The following is a 23,004-nucleotide window of genomic DNA, read 5'->3' as shown; positions in this document are numbered from 1 at the left end:
AAACAGATCAGGGTGTGATAGTTAAGAGTCTTGCTCAAGGACACATCGACACATTTTCCACCTAGTCTGCTCAGGGATTCAAACCAACGATTTTCAGTTACTGGCCCAAACCTCTTAACCACTAGGCTACCTGCATACACTTCAAACAGACATACCACAACGGGTTTCTTCACGGTACCCAAACCAAAACCAGATTTAATGAGTTGCTCAGTTATTTATAGAGCCATGCCATCGTGAAATGCTCTGCCGCAAGAGGTTACTCAGGCAAAAAGCATGTTTATCTTTACATTTTTTTTAAAGACATCTTGTAGCACAGCTCCCATCCTCTTTCTACTGTACATAAGAATATTAATATGCACACTACCGTTCAAAAGTTTAGGGTCACTTAGAAATGCCCTTGTTTTTGAAAGGAAAACACATCTTTTGTCCATTAAAATAACATAAAATTGATCAGAAATACAGTGTTGACATTGTTAATGTTGTAAACGACTATTGTAGCTGGAAACGGCAGATTTTTAATGGAATATTTACACAGGTGTACAGAGACCCATTATCAGCAGCTGTCACTCCTGTGTTCCAATGGAATGTTGTGTTAGCTAATCAAAGTTTACCATTTTAAAAGGCTAATTGATCATTATAAAACCGTTTTGCAATTATGTTAGCACAGCTGAAAATGGTTGTTTTGATTAAAGAAGCAATAAAGCCGTCCTTTTTTTTAGACTAGTTGAGTATCTGGAGCATCAGCATTTGTGGGTTCAATTACAGGCTCAAAATGGCTAGAAACAAAGCACTTTCTTCTGAAACTCGTCAGTCTATTCTTGTTCTGAGAAATGAAGGCTATTCCATGCGAGAAATTGCCAAGAAACTGAAGATCTCGTACAACGCTGTATACAACTCCCTTCACAGAACAGCGCATGCACATCTGGCTCTAACCAGAATAGAAAGAGGAGTGGGAGACCCCAGTGCACAACTGAGCAAGAGGAAAAGTACATTAGTGTCTAGTTTGAGAAACAGACGCCTCACAAGTCCTCAACTGGCAGCTTCATTAAATAGTACCCGCAAAACACCAGTCTCAGAGTTCCTCTGTGTTCTTTTGCCCATCTTAATTTTTTCTTTTTATTGTCCAGTCTGAGATATGGCTTTTTCTTTGCAACTCTGCCTAGAAGGCCAGCATCCTGGAGTCACCTATTCACTGTTGAAGAAACTAGCCACTAATGTGCTTGTCCTCTTGTGGTTACATGTGGTTACCTAGGTTACAGAAATTGTCTCACAGCTAAACTTAGCCTTTTTCAAACACAATTTTCTCGTTGTCTGCTTGTTTTTGTCAATTACAAAACTATATTTAAGAAAAGTACATGTCTAAATATTACTTTCAACATTGCCTGCTCCCGAGAGTTCTCTCTACTTAGAAAAACACGATATTGTAGAGCTTCCCTCATGTCCCTTTTCATTAAGGTGCTAGCAGCCACCTGAGTGAGTGCTAGCTAGCTAGCTACCGACCGGAACATTAAGCTAGCCAAGATCAACAACACAAGCAAACAGACTATACAACTACAAGTAGTGAGTGGAGTTACAAACAGATTATACTAAACAAGTTAAATGTTTTTTTTTTAAATGATATTTTCCAACTTTTTTTTCACCTTCTCTCCATTATATCGAGTTAATGAGGAAATCGACACCTTTGCAGCCTGAATGGAGAATGTTTTATATACAAAACGGTGGGGATACGAATGTATAGCAGGCTGCATTCATTTCCTTTGGACGGTAAGATGAAACGACTCAATATCGCCATCTGCAGGCCTTTTGGCAAAGCCTTCATCAAGTAGTACAAAAATATAATTGTATCATTGTAACTTTGTACTCCCTGACGAAGGCCATACTGCCGAAACATGTCAGAGTTTTAAAATATTTGTTCAAATCAAATCATAGTTTATTTGTCATGTGCACCGAATACAACAGGTCTACTACACCTTACAGTGAAACGCTTACTTACAAGCCCTAACCAACAGTGCAATTTTTAAGTAAAAAAATAGGTATTAGGTAAACAACAGATAACAACAGATACATTTTTTTTAAATGACAGTGAAAATAACAGAGGCTATATACAGGTGGTACCGGTACAGAGTCAATGTGCGGGGGCACCGGTTAGTTGGGCTAATTGAGGTAATATGTACATGTAGGTATAGTTAAAATGACTATGCATAGATCATTAACAGAGAGTAGCAGCAGCGTAAAAGAGGGAGCTGGCGGGTGGGGGGCGGTGGGACACATTGCAAATAGTCCTGGTAGCCAATGTGCGGGGAAACCAGTTAGTCGGGCTAATTGAGGTAATATGTACATGAATGTATAGTTAAAGTAACTATGCATGATGATAAACAGAGAGTAGCAGCAACGCAAATGAGCGGTTGGGGGGGGGGGGGCACATTGCAAATAGTACCTGTTCAGGAGCCTTATTCCATTGAACATGCAATGCAAATAAAGGCATTGTAATTACATGAAGAGTGCCTTGTTTCTCCTTTCTTTTTAAAAACATTAACATTCACGAGGAAGAAGAAAAAACATGACCCTACTGAATAAAGTAAGCAAGTGACCTGTATAATGCATCGTATTTAGATTGGTGCATTATAACCTTTCCTTGAACAAATGCCAGTATACGATGCGTAAGGCTTGCACGTACAATGTTTACCTGAGTGAAATAATACACCACAGGAACATATTAGGACAAGCAAATAAGGAAGCCAGGGCTCTACAAGTGTGTACATTCCCTGTGCTACTGTGATAAATAAGCAGATTTCCTCAAGCAATATTCCATACAAGGATTTCCAAGGCTATCAGGAAGCTAGCTGGGGGATCTCGTGAATGCAATTAATTAAAAAGTCTCTGGGACGCAACTTCGGCATCTGCCCCTCATTAGGCACAGGACAGGTCTTTTACAGCTTGAATTTAAATGTTGCGAGAGAAAAAAAGTGAAATCTTCTTCTGTATAAAAAGGTGTTTTTGTGTTTTTGGTAACTTTCCAGAGAAGAGAAGGCGTTGATAATGCTTTGGCCAGGCCAGTACTGTCTGAAACCCCCCTGGAGCGATTGCTTTCATCATTGCACCGCCTCTCCCCAAATACAGACCGCCTCTCCCCAAACACAGACCAGCATGGGCAGCTAATATTCTTTCCTTTTTGGAACAAACATCTCAAAGAGGCCTCTCTGACGCACCAACATAGGGGAGATGTGGGCCTAAGTATGGATGTGGAAGCATATGCATAACTGTAACAACCTTCCTAATAAAGACCCTACCTACTGTTTCTTTTTGTTGGTAATTTGTCTTTGTGGAAAATTACAAGGATGGTGATGGCAACAAGATATAACCTATTGTCATGGATCCCTCCGGAAATGTCATTACGCACACCTGGTCCCTATTCCCATTTGATGGTATAAGTGTGCCCTTTGTTCACCATTGTCCTGTCGATTATAGTTCCAATGTCCGTTGGTCGTGTGAGTACCTGTGCTGTGTTGTTTTGGCTTTCGTGCCACGTGTATTGTGCAGATGATTACGGGTCTTGTCCCGTGTGATAATCATTGTGCGATTGTATATTTACTCGAGGTACTCCTCGCTCTTTTGTTTGGGTCTCAACCCTGCATTTTATATAGTGTTTGTTTGGTCTTTGTCCCCGTGCCTGTACATGGCACGCTGTAATTTGGGTAAATAAAAAACCCTATTACGCATTCCTGCGCCTCTCTGCCGACCCTTTATACCAACGTGACACCTATGCTCTCAAAAAGTGTTGTTTCAATTTTTTTAATGGTCTTTTAAAAGCCATATTTACCTGAGTTGATAAATATATTTATTATATGCAGATCTGTACGACATGTTGCCTCTAGAAATTGTGTTTGTACGGGTTTGAATTTGTCTGGTTTGTTGAATGAAAGATATTACATTATCAATTAATATGAAGAACCTCAATGGATTAACTGAACACACAAGAATTGAAATGGAATTGACCAAGGCCCAATCCAGAAACAACCCCTAGCAAGCCCCTACTCCCTACACATTTGTGTAGTTGCAAAACGATTGGACAATTCCACCAAGCCTATCAGAAGACAAGGTGGAGCTACTACCATATTGCTTATGCCTATCTAGTTATTTCAGGTCTACATGAAGGGTCTATGGGCTAGGGGTCCTGCTGACCTATTAGCCTTGTTTCAAGAGGACGTACCTGTAGCTTCAACCATGCCCTCCAGGATGACCACGATCTCAAACTCCTCCTTGTCCATTTGGTTCTGGGACAGCTCCCAAAAGGGGCTCTTCTCGTTGATCTCGTGGGAGATTATGAGTGGGGACACCAGGAAGAGCCGGTCGTCTCCCGTGTCAAAACCGATGTTGATGTCCGTCTGGTTGAGAGGGATGAACTCCCCCTCCTTTGTCTGCTGTGAGCGGATCAGCTTGGCCCGGATCGAGGCCTCCACGATGTGGGAGTTGCGCAGGTCCCCGACTCTGAACATCAGACACAGCTTGTTGTCCCGCACAGAGATCACTGCCTTGTGGGAGAACATGAGCGTCTCGGCACGGTTCTTTGGCTGGGAGATCTTCACGAACATGCAGCCCACCATCATGGCGTTGACGATGGAGCCCAGGATGGCCTGGATCAACAGCAGGATGATGCCCTCAGGGCACTTCTCTGTGATGACGCGGTAGCCGTAGCCGATGGTGGTCTCCGTCTCGATGGAGAAGAGGAAGGCAGAGACGAAGCTGTTGAGGTTCTCTACGCAGGGGGTCCAGCCCTCCTCGTCGCTGTGCCACAGATCCCCTCGGATCAGGGCGATGATGTACCACAGCAGGCCGAAGAACAGCCAGTTGACCACGTACACCAAAGTGAAGATGAAGAGGCTGAAGCGCCAGCGCAGGTCCACCAGGGTGGTAAACAGGTCGCTAAGGTAACGGTAGGTTTCCTGCACATTGCCGTGGTGAACGTTGCATTTGCCGTCCTTCTGGACGTAGCGTTGTCGGGGCTTCTTGATGGGGTCGGCGATGAGGTGGGTGCGCTCAGTGGAGATCTGGGCCTCCCGCATGTGTTTGGGAAGCTTTTTCACCTGGAGAGACAGAGAGGAATAGAGACAGTTCTGCTGAGACGTTGGTCACATTATCATTGTCTTCAGAAGTTCATGTGTGTAGACAGGAGTGACCTGTTCAGGAAACACTCTGTGCTCTCGTTACAGTCTATTGCTAGAGGCCATTGTTTTCCTGGTCAGGTCAAAAGGTCAACAAAAACGTATGCCTCTATTCATGTGCAATGTCCTCATATTACCCTTGTTACTACAATGTGTGAAATGTCCTCATTTTACCCTTGTTGTTACAATGTGTGACATTTCCTCATATTACCCTTGTTGCTAAAATGTGTGAAATGTCCTCATATTACCCTTGCTGCTACAATGTGTGCATTATAATATGAGAAAATACACACTCAACCTTTTAAGTAATTTCTTTGCTTTCATCCTCAACTACCTTCAACTGCTACCCTCGTTGACCATAAATAAACTGTAAATGAATGCTACAGATACAGTTGAAGTCGGATGTTTACATACACCTTAGCCAAATACAGTTTTTCACAATTTCTGATATTTAGTCCTTGTAAAAAAATCCCTGTTTTAGGTCAGTTAGCATCACAACTTTATGTTAAGAATGTGAAATGTCGCAATAATAGTAGAGAGAATGATTTATTTCAGCTTTTATTTCTTTCATCACATTCCCAGTGGGTCAGAAGTTTACATACACTCAATTAGTATTTGGTAGTATTGCCTTTACATTGTTTAACTTGGGCCAAACTTTTCAGGTAGCCTTCCACAAGCTTCCCACAATAAGTTGGGTGAATTTTGGCGCATTCCTCCTGACAGAGCTGGTGTAACTGAGTCAGGTTTGTAGGCCTCCTTGCTCACACAATTTTTTTAGAAGAAAATACACACTCAACCTTTTAAGTAATTTCTTTGCTTTCATCCTCAACTACCTTCAACTGCTACCCTCGTTGACCATAAATAAACTGTAAATGAATTTTTTTTATTCTGCCCACAAATTTTCTATAGGATTGTGGTCAGGGCTTTGTAAGGGCCACTCCAATACCTTGACTTTGTTGTCCTTAAGCCATTTTGCCACAACTTTGGAAGTATGCTTGGGGTCATTGTCCATTTGGAATACCTATTTTGCGACCAAGCTTTAACTTCCTGACTGATGTCTTGAGATGTTGCTTCAATATATCCACATAATTTGTCTCCCTCTATTTTGTGAAGTGCACCAGTCTCTCCTGCAGCAAAGCACCCCCACACCATGATGCTGCCACCCCCGTCCTTCACGATTGAGATGGTGTTCTTTGGCTTGCAAGCCTCCCCCTTTTTCCTCCAAACATAACAATGGTCATTATGGCCAAACAGTTCTATTTTTGTATCATCAGACCAGAGGACATTTCTCCAAAAAGTACGATCTTTGTCCCCATGTGCAGTTGCAAACCGTAGTCTGGCATTTTCATGGCGGTTTTGGAGCAGTGGCTTCTCTCTTGCTGAGCGGCCTTTCAGGTTATATCGACATAGGACTCATTTTACTGTGGATATAGATACTTTTGTACCTGTTTCCTCCAGCATCATCACAAGGTCCTTTGCTGTTGTTCTGTGATTGATTTGCACTTTTCGCACCAAAGTACGTTCATCTCTAGGAGACAGAATGCGTCTCCTTCCTGAGCGGTATGACGGCTGCGTGGTCCCATGGTGTTTATACTTGTGTACTATTGTTTGTACAGATGAACGTGGTACCTTCAGATGTTTGGAAATTGCTCCCAAGGATGAAGCAGACTTGTGGAGGTCTTTGCTGATTTATTTGGCTTTTCCCATGATGTCAAGCGAAGAGGCACTAAGTTTGAAGTTAGGCCTTGAAATACATCCACAGGTACACCTCCAATTGACTCAAATTATGTCACTTAGCCTATCAGAAGCTTCTAAAGCCATGACATCATTTTCTGGAATTTTCAAAGTTGTTTAAAGGCAGTCAAAGTGGTGTATGTAAACTTCGGACCCACTGGAATTGTGATACAGTGAAATAATCTGTCTGTAAACAATAAAAAATATACTTGTGTCATGCACAAAGTAGATGTCCTAACTGACTTGCCAAAACTATAGTTTGTTAACAATACATTTGTGGAGTGATTGAAAAACAACTTTTAATGACTCCAACCTAAGTGTATTTAAACAACTGTATCTCTGCTACAACAGTGCTGGGCGAGGACTGCATATGATGCTCTTGTTAAATGAAATTAAGGGCCCTGATACTGTAGCTGCACTGCTCCCATAACATTGTGTGAGAGAGTGTTTCTCCAAGCACATGGTGCGCCATCACTGTGGGAGGAAGAAGAAAGGGAAAAAAGGGAAGAAAAGGAGAGAGAGAACATAAGGGTACAGGGCCTTCCTTCCTCACTGCTGGCCTAGCTCCAGCCAGGCGATCTGGCTCCACAGCTGTGCCTCCCCTGTCCCTAGTGCTGTACCTCACCCCCTATGGGACACTGGCAGGTCTGGATAGGAACATAGGAACACCCCACTGTCCCGTCCCTCTCAGCTCCTACTCTATCCCCCAGCACACACAGGCCAAGGGTACATTGGCACTCTGTATCCTGATTGTTGGAGACGACGAGCTCAGTTGTTAATTGAAATGTGGTATTGCCGTAGTGGTGTTGCTCCTCCTGTGCCCTCTGAAGATCAGGGTGTTAATCAGACACCTGTGTTCACTGCTCACCCTCTCTCCAGAGTGGCGTGACATCCGAAACTGCCACACGACTCTTTTTTTTTTGCAACCTGTATTGAATATTATTCAGCTCCAGCTCCAAAACTGAAATAATGGCTCCCGATTGAAGGAATTCAAATTAAAGACACAACCTTCAAAATACATGCTATAGTCCTGCAAATGATTTAAATAAAGATCTGAATACTGTAGGCAGGTTTCCTTTGACCCAAGTTTATTCGACAAAAGCAATGCTCAAAAGCAATGCTCAACGTGTAATGGAAACAGTAGATATTGGGGAAATTTTGTTTAAAAAAAAATCCATTAATTTATCCATTCAAAGGGTGGATTTTTCTTTTGTCAAAGTTTATTTATCGAGACAAATTATGATAGAAACAGTGTTTTTTAAATGAATTATGATTGACTAATATGCAGGGCACGTGATATCAACACATAACTATGAAGCTCCACTCCACATTTATTTCTATATGCCTACTGCCTGCTAAATCTTTTTTTCAGCTATAAAAATAATGTTTGTTTGCAGGATCCTTGTCCTGACTTTCAACAATGGCTGATTTTCTTCGACTTTCTTTCTGATTTGCTGGACGCAAGTTTCCCTATCCAATTATGTCAGATCTACAGGAGTGTAAGTTTCACCATGGCATGGACTGTGACAATACATTGACATGAGAATTATTACAATATGGCAAATATTTGTAAATTCTTGGATTCTATCCATGCTGGCTTTTGCGGCCTACCTGAGACATGAAACAGATAGGTGGGAGGGCATACAGCCTGTCACCAATTTATTCATCCGCAATTTGCCTAAATGGGTAATGTAAACATATCAACCACTTAATTTGTATTCAACACAGTTGTTTTTTTCTTAGTTGTGATGTCATTTCAGCCAGCTGTTTTTATCGACACAAGATAGCAGGCAATTGTTGAATCTGTTTTCTATGAAAATGTTCTAAATGTCGACCAAAAAATCACTGTACAAGTTAATGGAAACATAGCTGCTGTGAAATTCTAGCTAGGGTCTCTTCATTGTAGTTCTATGTACACACACATTAGGAGAGTATTCCATGTATCAGATGTTGCTTTATTTATAAACATATTGATCTTTCTCTAGATTATACGGTAATGAGAGGTTTGACAGTGAAGTGAAAGACAACACCCATTGACAATTACAGCAATTAGTCACTCAATGACATTGGGATCTTTGACCTGTGTTTGGGAGAACACATGGGTCACTTCAACATGTATTTCCTTGGGAGAAGGTAGCTTTTAGACCCCCTCCTACAACAAGATCAGTTTATGTTTCCTCAAGGCCTTTAATTGTACAGATGTGGGATCTTAATTTGAAACAATTTGCTACAGCAGGAAAATAATCCTGCAGCAACAGGAAATGTGAATTATTATGTGGATTAGAATGGACATTTTTAAACCTTCAACACACTACAGGTTTTAAATGTCCTGCATTGCAAGTTCTCCTGACAATGGACCTTTTTGTTTCTATTTGAGAGTGTTGAAGAAATTTCTAATTGAGTGAATGATGAAGCCATCATAGACAGTGCTACAGTAGTTCAGCGAGCCCACGTTTGGCCATCCCAGAGTCAATGATGTCCGCAGTGCTGACACTCCAACAGATTCATTAGCAATTGCTGTGTGCTGGTGTTTTTCCACAATTGGTTTGCCTCACCACACTCGGTTAGGGAGAATAAATTCAATCGTCTCTGGAATGAAGACAAATAACCTGGACTATTTCACCATCCATTATCAGGACGTGTGAGTCGTTTTCTCACAATCCTCTCCATAGTAGTGGGCTGAACCATCCATCCATCCTCTTCTGCAGAGACAGACAGGCACACACACATGATCACCCGTCTTATAGGAAGCTCATGATCCACAATGGTTCCCTCTCGTCCCCTTATATTTTCCCTTACACCAGACACTTCCATCTTTCACCACCCCCTCTTTCTTTCCCGCTTCCTTGCTCTGCCCCCTCTCTCTCTCTCTACCTCCCAGCAGTGTTGCACAGGACAATTGGGGAAGGGGGAGGACTGTATGTGCATATGGAAAACATGTTCTTACCGCTGTGGGTGTGACTCCTATCTCCATGTCGTGGTCCATGTGGACTTGAGAATCTCCTGCCATCCTCAGGTGGAGCTCACCACCTGTGGGGAGAGAGGGAGGTGGAGGTTCAACAAACTGTGAATCTCCACTGCAGTCAGCATTTCACTTTCATTAATGTTCAGAATTATGCATCAATCAACTCTCAACAATGGATGATTTTTCACAAAACATCCCATAAGATCACTCAGGAAAAATGCTCAGGTCTCCATTTTAATGTTAAATCTAGGCTAAAACACTATGTTCCAACAACCATACTAGCATGCCAATAAGAATGCATAGCCAGTACATTAATTCATTCATTACTCCATGCTACAGTAGGTGGTATGTGAGGACAGTAAAGTCAGTAGTGAGGACATTAGAACAGAGCCTCAGTTCATCATAATAAGACAGACCTTTCTCACCAACACAGAATGCTAATGTGTGGATTATCTCTGAACTCACATGGGAAATGGGACTCTGTTCAAAATGTGCATCACTCTGTTAGCTAATTTGTAATCTCTGAATGAAGCAGTCTCAGCTGTCTGTAGCTACCGTGTTCAACCTTTGTTATCCCCCCGAGGAGGAGAGGAGGAGAACACATCAGTGCCAGTACGCTGCCTGGGCTGAACACCAACCCAACTGTTAAAAGCCCTGATGCTGCACGGACACGCTGACCATTACTTGAATCACAACGATCACCAGCCTGGACCTTTCACATTCTGTCCACAGCACATTTTAAAATCTTCATTTCTTTGTTTAAACTTCCCATGTGACTACAATAATAGCTCTTTGGCATTTTAAAATAAAGTAACACTATGAAAGGTGATTTGATGTAGTTTCAAAGACTTCTTTCGAACACTAAATGTGGTTTCTTTGTTGCTATTTTAGGTATGTTGGTGTAATACAGTGATCTAGTGACAGACTGCAGTATCTGTGATCTGATTTTAAAGTGCTGGAAATTTTATTTTTAAACATCAATTACAATGACTCAAACTGACAGAGGGAAAAACAGAAGAAAAAAATATTTTGGCAATAGGATGAAATAACACATACAGGAAGTCAGCACTACAGATATGAGAGGCGGAGAGGGCACATCGATAAGGACTAATTTTAGCAGCAATTTCATAACAACACCTTTTCAGTTATATAAAAGCATAATAACTGATAGGGTCACTGGTGTTTGAAAATAAACCAATAGAGTGACAGAGAGTATGAACTGTGTGTTCCCTAATCACCAATCAGAAGAGGTGTGGACTTGAGTCGCATGACTTGGACTCAAGTCTGTCTCGAGTCACAAATTCGATGACTTGAGACTCGATTTGATAGAAAAAAAATAACTTGAGATTTGACTTGGACTTGGAGCCTCAAGACTCGGGACCTGACTTTGACTTGAGACTGTGGACTTGAAATTATCTAGCCACGTTTTGTCACTCATTTTGTGGCACAGAGTCTCCATGGATTACTCTCCACACAGTCAGAGACCGTAGCTGCAGCATGCATTTGCAAAACCAAAAAAACCTGCAACAGATTGGCTAGTGAAATGCATGTTCAGCCCTCTGATTAGACCAGAAGGTTGGGTGAGCTAGCGCAATGGTTCTCAAATTGGGGAGAAGGTTTTGGGGGGTTGCGAGTGTGAAACTGAATGGGAAAATACATATTTGTCATACATATTTTAATAGGTTACATATAGCCTACCATTTCTATTTATATACACTACATGACCAGAAGTATGTGGACACCTGCTCCTTGAACATCTCATTCCAAAATCATGATCATCAATATGTAGTTGGTCCCCCCTTTGCAGCTATAAAAGCCTCCACTCTTCTGGGAAGGCTTTCCACTAGATGTTGGAACATTGCTGCGGTGACTTGCTTTCATTCAGCCACAAGAGCATTACTGAGGTCGGGCACTGATGTTGGGCGATTAGGCCTGGCTCGCTGTCGGCGTTCCAATTCATCCCAAAGGTGTTCGATGGAGTTTAGGTCAGGGCTCTGTGCAGGACAGTCAAGTTCTTCCACACCGATCTCGACAAACCATTTCTGTATGGACCTTGCTTTATGCACGGGGGCATTGTCATGCTGAAACAGGAAAGGGCCTTCCCCAAACTATTGGCAAAAAGTTGGAAGCACAGAATCGTCTAGAATGTCATTGTATGCTGTGGAGTTAAGATTTCCCTTCGCTGGAACTAAGGGGCCTAGCCCAAACCATGAAAAACAGCCCCAGACCATTATTCCTCCTCCACCAAACTTTACAGTTGGCACTATGCATTGGGGCTGGTAGTGTTGTCCTAGCATCCGCCAAACCCAGATTCGTCCGTCGGACTGCCAGATGGTGACAGGCTGTATGCCCTCCCACCTATCTGTTTCATGTCTCAGGTAGGTCGCAAAAGCCAGCATGGATAGAATCCAAGAATTTACAAATATTTGCCATATTGTAATAATTCTCATCCAAAATCATGATCATTAATATGTAGTTGGTCCCCCTTTGCTGCTATAAAAGCCTCCACTCTTCTGGGAAGGCTTTCCACTAGATGTTGGAACATTGCTGCGGTGACTTCCATATTTCAGATAGGCCTAGTTTGGGTGGCTAGTGGCTTTATGTCTAAGGATAGCTGTAACATCTCCCTGCCTTCAATATTATGGGATGAATATTGAACATATTCTGGTGAATTAAATACAGTATTTGTGAGGAAGAAAAGGGCTACCCAATTGGCAACGAGTATTCTGGAGACGGGCAGACCTTGAAAGTGATAGTGTTTGGTGTAGACTGACCATGCTTTCCTGCACCTGCCACTGCATACAGGTAGGTAGGCCGTATGATTCTGCTTGCTCTGGCCTCCAGAGAAGTGACATGATATGCCTTCTTGATATTGGCTGCTAAGATGAATGACTTTCAGCTCAAAATGCAGGTGTAAAACATAGTTTATAGTTTTGAAAACGCAGTGCCGTTTATGGAGGTAGTGGCAGGCTACGTTTGCGCAGCTATTGCGGGCGCATGTACGTGCGTGCACGGGGGTCACAAGCTTTTAACCACTGCTTTTTGGGGGTCAAGGGTCAAACATTTTGAGAGCCATTGAGCTAGCAAACAGATTTCTGATTTGCTATACAGCTATAGGATCGGGTGCAGTGCAAACATCACATTTTATGGAGAGGATTGCCATAAATAAATATGCAGCTCCAAAAAATGTTTGGTGATATTCACTGTTTACTTTGCAAGCTCACCAGCAATGGGGCATCAAGCAACAATTACTAGCATAGGCCTACTGGTCTTTTGGTGTGTCAAACATTTCTTGAAATTTATAATTTTCTTATGAAGCTTGCATTTGGAATTTGTGGTTAAAATTAATTTTTACATAATCGAAATATGTTTTAGACAAAATAATAAAAAGAGCTATCTGGTAGTCTCAATAAATAGACAAAGATGTGTAGTTGAACAACTCATTGCATGTATAGCTTTTTCTTTACTTGACAAAACGATTTGCTCTTAGAATGTATGATTGGACTTGACTCGAGACTCAATCCATTATTATTTTATTTTACCAGGCAAGTCAGTTAAGAACAAATTCTTATTTTCAATGACGGCCGAGGAGCAGTGGGTTAACTGCCTTGTTCAGCGACAGAACATAGATTTTTACCAGCTCGGGGATCTTGCAACCTTTTTTGATATTGCAACCTTTCGGTTACAGCGCTCTAACCACTAGGCTACCTGCCGCCCCATTCTACTTGGGACTCAACTTGAGACTCGGACCTTGTGACTTGAGACTTGCTTGTGACTAAAATAATAGTGACTTGATCCCACCTCTGTCAATCAGAGAACAATCACCAGATTGCTTCTACAACACCATCTGATTTGTCTCTGTCATCCTGCCCTGACATTGCTCTGTTTTGATCAGTGAGATGGAAGGCAAGGCATCATGGAGAGAAATTGCAAAGCAGGGTGGAGGAATGAGGGCTCACGTCACACAGGAGATCCACGCAGGAATACAGTGTTGACATTGACGGGTTTAAAGCAAAGGGCAGAGTGACGTGACAGGCATCTGAGATGTAGAAAGACAGACAGAGGAATAGAAGACACACAAAGCCCCAGAAGAACCCTGGGTGAATGCATTATAGTGTTACCAGGTCCTGCTTCCCAAGTCAGTTTAGGCTTTCATGCATTAAACATCTCCCCAGTGACTGGTGAACCCAGGACCTGTGTGCATACTCTGCCTGCGTTTGATTGCTGCTTTGCTCTCGCTGCAGACTCACCAGCGGTTGTGCGAACACAGATTCCAGCTCAGTGTTTTATCTTTAAGAGGGTAACAAGCGTTTATCTTGTTACTTGAAGAGCGACAGGATGCTTTGGGTAAATTGTGTTTAGGCTCTGATAGCGTGAGCGCTCATCTGTCGTGTTTAGAGGCAGGGTGACAGTGGCAGAGAAGTAAACCTGCTTTCCCCCTCTCTCTCTCTCTCTCTCTCTCTCTCTCTCTCTATCTTTCTCTGTCTCTCACTACAGCAGCTGTGTCAGGCTTCTGTAGTGTTTCCACCTGTATACTTTCACATTATGTTTTTTGAGGACAGTCCAAGTCTTTGTTTGAGTTACACAAACAGCTATTGTAAGGTTTAATTATCTTAATTAAAGGCACTTCTAAAATGTAGTCGTTGTCAGCCCTCAGTGCAGTTTGGGAAGGTGAGGGCTAGCCGTGAGGAGCCAGGTGGCCAGGCCAGGATGGGGCTTGTATCAATACTAATTACTGCTCCAATAACACGGCCGTCGCCCAGCAGAGTTAAACCGGCCTCTGGAGGACCGTAGTACCCCCTAATCATTACTCTGCCTGAGAAGACAAAGAACTTCATCAACAAGATAACTGGGTTTGGATCACTTTATTTTCTCAATTAGCTTACATTTTCTCATAATTTGAAGGTAATCAAAGCTCTTTAAAAGAGCAAGTTTAGGGAGTCTGGGAAACAAACACATTTTCTGCCTAAAAATATCCATGAGACGTGCATGTTTTGCAAATTGTTTCAAGATAGATCTGTGAACAAGCTACAATATACCACCGTACTGTCCATTCCTCAGAGAATGATGATTGCAGTGAGAAACTGCTAATTCCGCAGTAAACCTTTGGTTTACAATACAAATTCTGCTATTAGGGGGCAATCATCCATATAGAAACTTCCCGTTTTCCACTGAAAGGCCATTCTGAGGAGTCATCAAAACAGAGCACAGATCTGGCAGAGGAGAGGAGAGAGAGAGAGCTGAGTCTTAAACAGTATCTGCACTGGGAGGATCTGCACAATCAGTGCAAAAGATAGGTATCTCCTCTAGTGGAATAATTTGCTCCAATGTCTCTTTCATCTCTGTAGCCCAGCATTGGGAGCGTACTGTAACTTTCTCTCAGCAGCGTCATGGTTACCAGGTTCTCATGCGTGCGTTCGTCTCAGGCTAAGACAAGTGGCCCACAGTGCAGCGCTTCGTTCCTATCTCTTTGACACTTTGAGGTCGGTCAGGGCAAATGACTAAAAACGTCTCCAAAGCCTGCGGATGCCAGCCAGCTTGGCTCCAGGCCCAGACTGCTTATTCCCCTCCCCATGGCTGATAGCCGGCCTTGAGTATATACAGTACATCTCTCACGGATCACCTTCTACAGAGCAATAGACACTGCCTCAGCTAGACGTCCTGCCCACACTGGAGACTATTAGTCTAATGAAATGACAAAAGACAAAATAAAACACTACACAGCCTCAGCCAGGAATAGCTGTCGCAAGTTGAGTCTCTGCTGCTTGCTCCAATCTCGTCCTCTCGCGCCCCTGCGCCAAGGTTACGTGTATTTATAAAAGTGATGCCCCAGACTCCCCAACACTGTTGAGTGATGCTGGACGGACTGAGCACCAGGCCAAGCCAAAAACACCCACTCTACTGGACCAGAGCAGTCCTACAGGAATGAATGTGGCGGGGGATGGGGGTTAAAGAGAGGAAAGGAGCACCAACACCCTGCAACACCCTGTCCCGCTTTTATCAGGTGGCTCGTCAGCCTCTTGTCATGATTTACAGCCCAGGCCCCACATTCCCTCTCTCACAGCTCCATCTCTGTAGGAGTGAGAGAGTGAGGGATGGATGGACGAGAGGATGTAGAGAGCAGGAGATGAAGAGAGGAGGGGGTGCGAAGTGCATGCAGGAAGAGCCAAAGGTCACACAGACCTAATTAGAATTCCTGCGGCACCTCGCTCTGTCCCTGCACCAGTCCTATCAGGAGGCCGTTCCACTCGCCACCACCATACCACATCAGAACATCCATGGTGTCACTCAATAGGCCTTGAGCCTGTTATATTAAACATATGTCTCTTTTCTCTGTGTTAATGGGCTATGACTGAGGGCAACTTGTCCCCTGGGTGAAGAATAATCACGCTTGCCTCCATAGATAGAGGTGTACGCAAAGAAAAGCTCCTCTGGAGATGGTTAAGTTAACAACATGTTCAGTTATTTCACCTTAATGATAGCTTGGGTAGTAATTATGATTCTCCAGCATAGACACGACTACTGCTTTATACCACCGTCATATTATAAAACAAATAATACATTATTATTGTCATATGAAAGGAAAGTGAAGATTATTGTCATTATCCTCTAAAAGTCTAATTATGTCAGCTAGATTGTTGAACACGTGTGTCAATCGACTCTTAAGGATTTGAACGTCATCAAAGATGTTCTGAAGTAGATAATAATAAAATGGTTTTATCCAAACGGACTTACGGTGAACACGTACTGAGAAAAGATTGATGCGCCAGTCTCACCCTGAAAGATAATGTTCAATTGACTTGACCTGCATATTAACCAGCTGGCCAGTGGAACTAGGGAACAGTATCGTGGAATCTCCTCTAGAATGCCTTCATCAGGGTTAAGGAGCAACTGCCACTAAAATCCAACTTCACATTTAGAAAGCAGACTATGTGGCATCGATATGAGTCCGAAACATTTATTTTACTGTCAAAATTGATTACAAAGTGTAAATAGGATAATTTTGGTCATACAGTCAGTTGGATACAAAACAGACTTTTGAACGTAAAACAGCTTGGGTTTGTTTCAATCCTGCGCACATGCCCACAGCTGGCAGCACACAAGTAATCATCAATTCGGAGTGCAGCTGCACGCAACCCAATCGTAATGCCCGTGGTAAATGGTTTGACTTTGGATATTCCAATGGGGCTAGTTAGGGATAAAGGACATCACTGCTTTTACAAGGAGCTTTGTCTCTAAAACTTCAGTGTCATCCCAGATTGTTCTCCTGTCGATGACACTGGACAGATTAGAGCATGGCCAATTATTACTCTCCTCCCACCTCCACCTCGGTAACGGCCAATTAACCTGGACAAGGAATGCCCTTCCATTCTGTCTAGGTGAGTGGCTTTACAGGGAAGGAGAACATTATTGTACTACACTGCCAGACACGGTAGTAGAGACTGAAGGTGATCTGCTAGCTCTGTCTCTGCTGTACGAGGAGGTCTGGCTGTGACAGAGAGGCGATCACAAAAATGTGATCCCTGCAGCTGCCCGACCAGCATCTGTTTACAGGCTGCTGGAAGTGCGTTTGATCTGCTTACAAGCAGTGTGGACTTCCATGTATCAACTGTATGTTTTGACAGAACCAGGCAATAGCAATAGACAGAGCATATATACTTTTACAAGGAAAAATCACCTACATTAAACATGTACGATGTCACTTTTAAATACAGTATAAACACAGAGCTCGTTCCATTTCCAATAGCCGAGCATCATGCTCATGCTCTACCAACTGAACCACACGGGACACTCAATCATTTTCTTCCCGTGCAGGATTTGGAATTGTATTTGAACAGAACAGAGCTCAGTGTCGACTATATACAGTATTTCAATGATAAAACATGCTATAAGGCTAGAGAAAATCTACAGTAGATTACTTTTTAATTCCGCTAACTAATTCAACAGCACAGCAGGTATCAGAAGAGAGCACTCCTTTCATCCACAGTTGACCATTACACAATATATAATATATAGTATAACTTTCTATTCTAATCATAAAGACACACAGTTTAATACAAAGAATTGTTCACGCTTGGCTAAGCTCCTGACACAGATGCATTGCTACAGTGCAATGTATTCAGACCCCTTGACTTTTTCCACATTTTGTTACATTGCAGCCTTATTCTAAAATAGATTCAAAATAAATACATCCTCATCACTCTACACACAATACACCATTTTCACAAAGCGAAAACAGGTTTAATTTTTTTTGTTGCTAATTTATAAAAAATGTAAAACAGAAATACCTTATTTACATAAGTATTCAGACCCTTTGCTATGAGACTAGAAATTGAGCTCAGGTGCATACTGTTTCCATTGATCATCCTTGAGATGTTTCTTCAACTTGATTGGAGTCCACCTGTGATAAACTCAATTGATTGGACATGATTTGGAAAGGCACACACCTGTCTATATTAGGTCCCGCAGTTGACAATGCATGTCAGAGCAAAAACCAAGCCATGAGGTCCAAGGAATTGTCTGTAGAGCTCCGAGACAGGATTGTGTCAAGGCACAGATCTGGGGAAGGTTACCAAAATCTGTCTGCAGCATTGAAGGTCCCCAAGACCACAGTGGCCTCCATCATTCTTAAAAGGAAGAAGTTTGGAATCAACAAGACGCATCCTAGAGCTGGCCGGCTGGCCAAACGGAGCAATAGGGGATGAAGAGCCTCGGTCAAGGAGGTGACCAAGAATCCGATGGTCACTCTGACAGAGCTTCAGAGTTCCTCTGTTGAGATGGGAGAACCTTCCAGATGGACAACCATCTCTGCAGCACTCCACCAATCATGCCTTTATGGTAGAGTGGCCAGACAAAAGCCACTCCTCAGTAAAAGGCACATGACAGCCTGCTTGGAGTTTGCCAAATGGCACATAAAGACTCTCAGACCATGAGAAACAAGATTCTCTGGTCTGATGAAACCAAGATTGAATTCTTTGGCCTGAATGCCAAGTGTCACGTCTAAAGGAAACCTGGCACCATCCCTACGGTGAAGCATGATGGTGAAAGCATCATGCTGTGGGGATGTTTTTCAGTGGCAGGGACTGGGAGACTAATCAGGATCGAGGGGTAGATGAACAGGGCAAAGTACAGGGAGATCCTTGATGATAACCTGCTCAGGACCTCAGACTGGGGTGAAGGTTCACCTTCCAACAGGACAACGACACAAAGCACACAGCCAAGACAACACAGGAGTGGCTTCAGGACAAGTCTCTGATTGTCCTTGAGTGGCCCAGCCAGAGCCCGGACTTGAACCCGATTAAACATCTCTGGAGAGACATGAAAATAGCTGTGCAGCAACGCTCCCCATCCAACCTGACAAAGCTTGAGAGGATCTGCAGAGAAGAATAGGATAAACTCCCCAAAAACAGGTGTGACAAGCTTGTAGCGTCATACCCAAGAAGACTCAAGGCTGTAATTGCTGCCAAAGGTGCTTCAACAAAGTACTGAGAAAAGTGTCTGAATACTTATGTAAATGTCATATTTCAGTTTCTTTTTTATTATAAATTTGCAAAAAATGCAAAAAAACAGTTTTTGCTTTGTCATTATGGGGCATTGTGTGTAGATTGCTGAGATTTTTTGTATTTATTTTTTATCCATTTTAGAATAAGGCTGTAATGTAACAAAATGTGGAAAAAGTCAAGGGGTCTAAATACTTTCCAAATGCACTGTATAATATAAGCGGGGATGGGCTGCTTTTTAACTTATCCATGTCTACCACCTGTACAGATGGATGGACTGGTCAGAATGAAGTGATGCCTATATGGATAGGCTGGTCAGAATGAAGTGATGCCTATAAGGATAGACTGAGAGAAAAAAAACTGCACATTGCATCAAAAGGTCAAAAGGTGAGCATAGAATAAAATATGTGCAATGTGCTACTGGTCTGCACCATCCTTCTCCTATAGCATTTCCCTGTTAGCCCTGCCTTTACACTGCTCAAGGGGAAATGTATGATCACGTACACATTCTGCATGAATACTGAACGCTACTACACCACCTCTGCATTCCCTGCTGAGGACATTCCCGGGAACATTGCGTAGGAAAAGAAATCTTGTTGTCCATGGCCACAGACATGATTGTCATGAAAGTTTTACAGTGACAACTCTCAAGATGTTTTGTGCAGGGTACACTCTTCCAGGACAGCCTATAACAGGAGAGCTTACGGAATCAGCAGACAATAGTACATCACAATGGCACTGAAATCAGACTCTCTAATGCCCGGCTCAGAGACACATCAATGGAATCAATACAAATGATTTGGTCTAAATTATTAGATAGTCTCTGATATTCCAGCGAAAAGCTACAGCAAACAGATAATGGCCTCTCTCTCTATCCCTCTCTCTCTATCTCTCTCTCCGCCGTTCCTTCTGTCATTGAATGTGTGGACTGTGTTGTGCTGCCACCCTCTGTAGCAAACCCCCACACTGTTGGCTGCTGCACTCGTAAAACTCCTGCATTGTACTATAGGACAATTACAGCATCCTCTCACACCAGACAGCTAGGCAGGCACACAAAGGCAGTAGCATCAGCAGCCTCTCACAGTGGTCTGACAGGGCTGAAAACCCATTGCTTTTTGATTACCTAGCCCTCGCATTGAGGGCAAACAAATGCATGGGTGATCTATCACTGCAGTGACATTAGTGATATAGAACCTAGGCAGGCTGTGACGGGACAGAGGTCGCAGGCAGGCATACATGCAGGCAGACAGGCTAACAGGCTGGAGGAATCTGAGGCAGCTGAGCTCCACCACAACACACCATATCAGTCTCTCTCTTGGGGAGCATAAGAGCCATACTATATGATTTTAATTAACATACACTCTTTGATCTGATACGCGGCTAAATGGACAATGGCAAGGTGTAGAATTACGGAAGGTAATGACAGCAGAGCACTGCACTGCATTCAAAGGCAGATCGAACGGCTCAGCTGCAGCCTGAGGGTACCCTATAACCACAGCGTTAGGCTTGCATCAGCGCTATACTTTCTCCACCCCTCTCTCTCGCTCTGCTCCGTCCGTGTCTTCCCACTTTTCTCAGTGTAGCATGAGTCTTACCTTTAGGTGGCCACAAGAGTAGCTGGCAGGCTCCCGTCGAGGCATTTCACGGCTGCTGCTCTCCCCTGGACTCCACTCTCCTACCCTTGCTTTGTTCAGCAGCCCTCCTGCCTCCCAGCTCTTCTCTTCTCCTCTTCACCGCTCTAGTCCTGTGTGTGTGTGTGTGTGTGTGTGTTTGAGTGTGTGTTTGAGTGTGTGTGAGGTAGAGAGGGAGAGCATGTGAATATGTGTGTGAGTGTTTCCTCCCCCAACCACCCCCCTCCCCCCTTGCTCTTCTCTCACTTCCACACAGGGCATCGCTCGTTGGTCTCTCAGCTGATTTTGTCCTTTTACGTCTTTCTGGTGTATCTACTGGGTCTGGGCGTGTTCTGTCATATTCCTGAGGTGATGCGCAGACGTATGGTTGTCCTTCTGGAAGGTCTTCTCCGCCATCTCACAGAGGAAACTGTGTAGGTGTGTCAGAAGTGGCGCACATCGGGATTGCTTGGTCACCTACCTTGAACCACAGGCCCCTTTCTCCTCGCTTAGATTGTCTCACGGTTGGCGCGGAGCTCTAGTGCGTCTTGGTTCCTAACAACTCTTCCTTTAAGAAATGATGGAGGCCACTGTTTGGTCTCGGGGAACCCTTCAATGCTGCAGACAATGTTTGGTAACCATTCCCAGATCTGTGCCTCTGACACATCTGTCTCTGGAGCTCTACCGACAATTCTTAGACCTCATGGCTTGGTTTTTCTCTGACATGCATGCCAACTGTCGATCGGTGATCGGCTATAATAAGTACAGGGTGGACTGGCCTTTTCCAAATCATGCTCCAATCAATGATTGAGCCTTTCACAAGTGGGACTCCAACTCAAGTTGAAAAACATCTCAATGTGATGATCAACGGAAACCAGATGCACGCATGAGGCAATTCGGGTGTTCGGGCCTAGCAAAGGGTCCTGAAGGAATGACTTATTGTATCTCGTGAGTGTGGTTGTGAGAAATAAGGTATTCTTTTTCATCCTTTTAATACATTTGCACTTTTCTATGTGAAAACCTGGGTTTCGCTTGTCAATAATGGGGGAATTGTCGTGAAATTTTTATGACGATAAACAAATACATTAAATCCACTTCAGAAAACCAGGCGGCAATGTGTTTTATACTAACATTGTTGGAAAGATAGTGTTGAAGTGGGCTCGATATGACTCTAGTGAATGATAAATGAATAGTTGATGAAATAGAATTTGCCTAAATAAGTGTTGTTGTTCAGTTTAACAAGGTCAAGATGAACACCGCATTTCATAAACTCATGGTGTAAACTAGTCTTATGGTGATAATCGATGTGTATTAATTCAAGGCGTGTGAGTTATACTTAGGCTTAAATATAAGCCAATTCCATAACAATAAGGACCCACCACATAAGTAATTGAATTGTGTTGATGTCAAGCACCATAGTTTACCGCTTTTTCTTATGTGATAAATGCATTTTTTTGCTTACAAATTTAACCAGAACCATGTTACTTCATGCTACACTTCACTTAATAGTATGATCCTCGTTTACTTTAGTCGATAGACATGGAGCGATCGTGTTAATGCTCGTTGATAAAATAACACAGTGTCCTCATCAACCATCTATCAAGCCAGTGCTTAGCCCATTAGCCAGCTAATCTGTATATCAAGGTAGCCAGTTGATAACAAATTAATTGCTTACTCTAGCAGTCAGTGAACAAAGGTTGAACCATGAGCCTATCGCCAACTAATAGGCTCGCGTGATTGTCTTCACACTCTGCCAAAGCCATATACGTGTCTCTCATGAGTCAGACGAATTGAAGCTTGAATTGAACGAGACAAGTTTAACTGCCTTCACGATTGTATGTGACAGTAGATGAGAAGAAATCAAGATTAGGCGCGTGACCTTATTTCTGCGAGGAATGAGAGAACGCAAAGAGGGTTGGCACAGAGTGATCGAGCTAATATGAAAATTTTTTATGCTCGATATAATTGGCGAAACAGTGTATTAGAGAAACACAGTGACTGAAGAGACAGGTAAGGAACGTCTATGGTGAAAT

At 43.0% G+C, this 23,004-nt stretch overlaps 1 protein-coding gene across 2 annotated transcripts in view; it reads right to left on the bottom strand.

The window, feature by feature from the left end:
- LOC111960693 (G protein-activated inward rectifier potassium channel 4-like) overlaps positions 1–21,214 on the bottom strand; it is a 39,300-nt gene extending 18,086 nt beyond the window's left edge. Inside the window, exons 1-3 of one of the 2 annotated variants that reach the window (XM_023982859.2) lie at positions 20,957–21,214; positions 9,844–9,926; positions 4,211–5,084 (exon numbers count right to left, since the gene is read on the bottom strand). In XM_023982859.2, coding sequence (XP_023838627.1) covers positions 4,211–5,084; positions 9,844–9,906 — 937 coding nt within the window. In that variant the 5' untranslated portion in view covers positions 9,907–9,926; positions 20,957–21,214. The remainder of the gene's footprint in view (positions 1–4,210; positions 5,085–9,843; positions 9,927–20,956) is intronic. The other variant, XM_023982858.2, reaches the window with a different exon arrangement.
- Positions 21,215–23,004: the final 1,790 nt, after the last annotated feature.

Source organism: Salvelinus sp. IW2-2015, linkage group LG4p (assembly GCF_002910315.2).
Source record: "Salvelinus sp. IW2-2015 linkage group LG4p, ASM291031v2, whole genome shotgun sequence".
Lineage (NCBI taxonomy): Eukaryota > Metazoa > Chordata > Actinopteri > Salmoniformes > Salmonidae > Salvelinus > Salvelinus sp. IW2-2015.
This window is presented reverse-complemented; position numbering and strand designations above follow the sequence as displayed.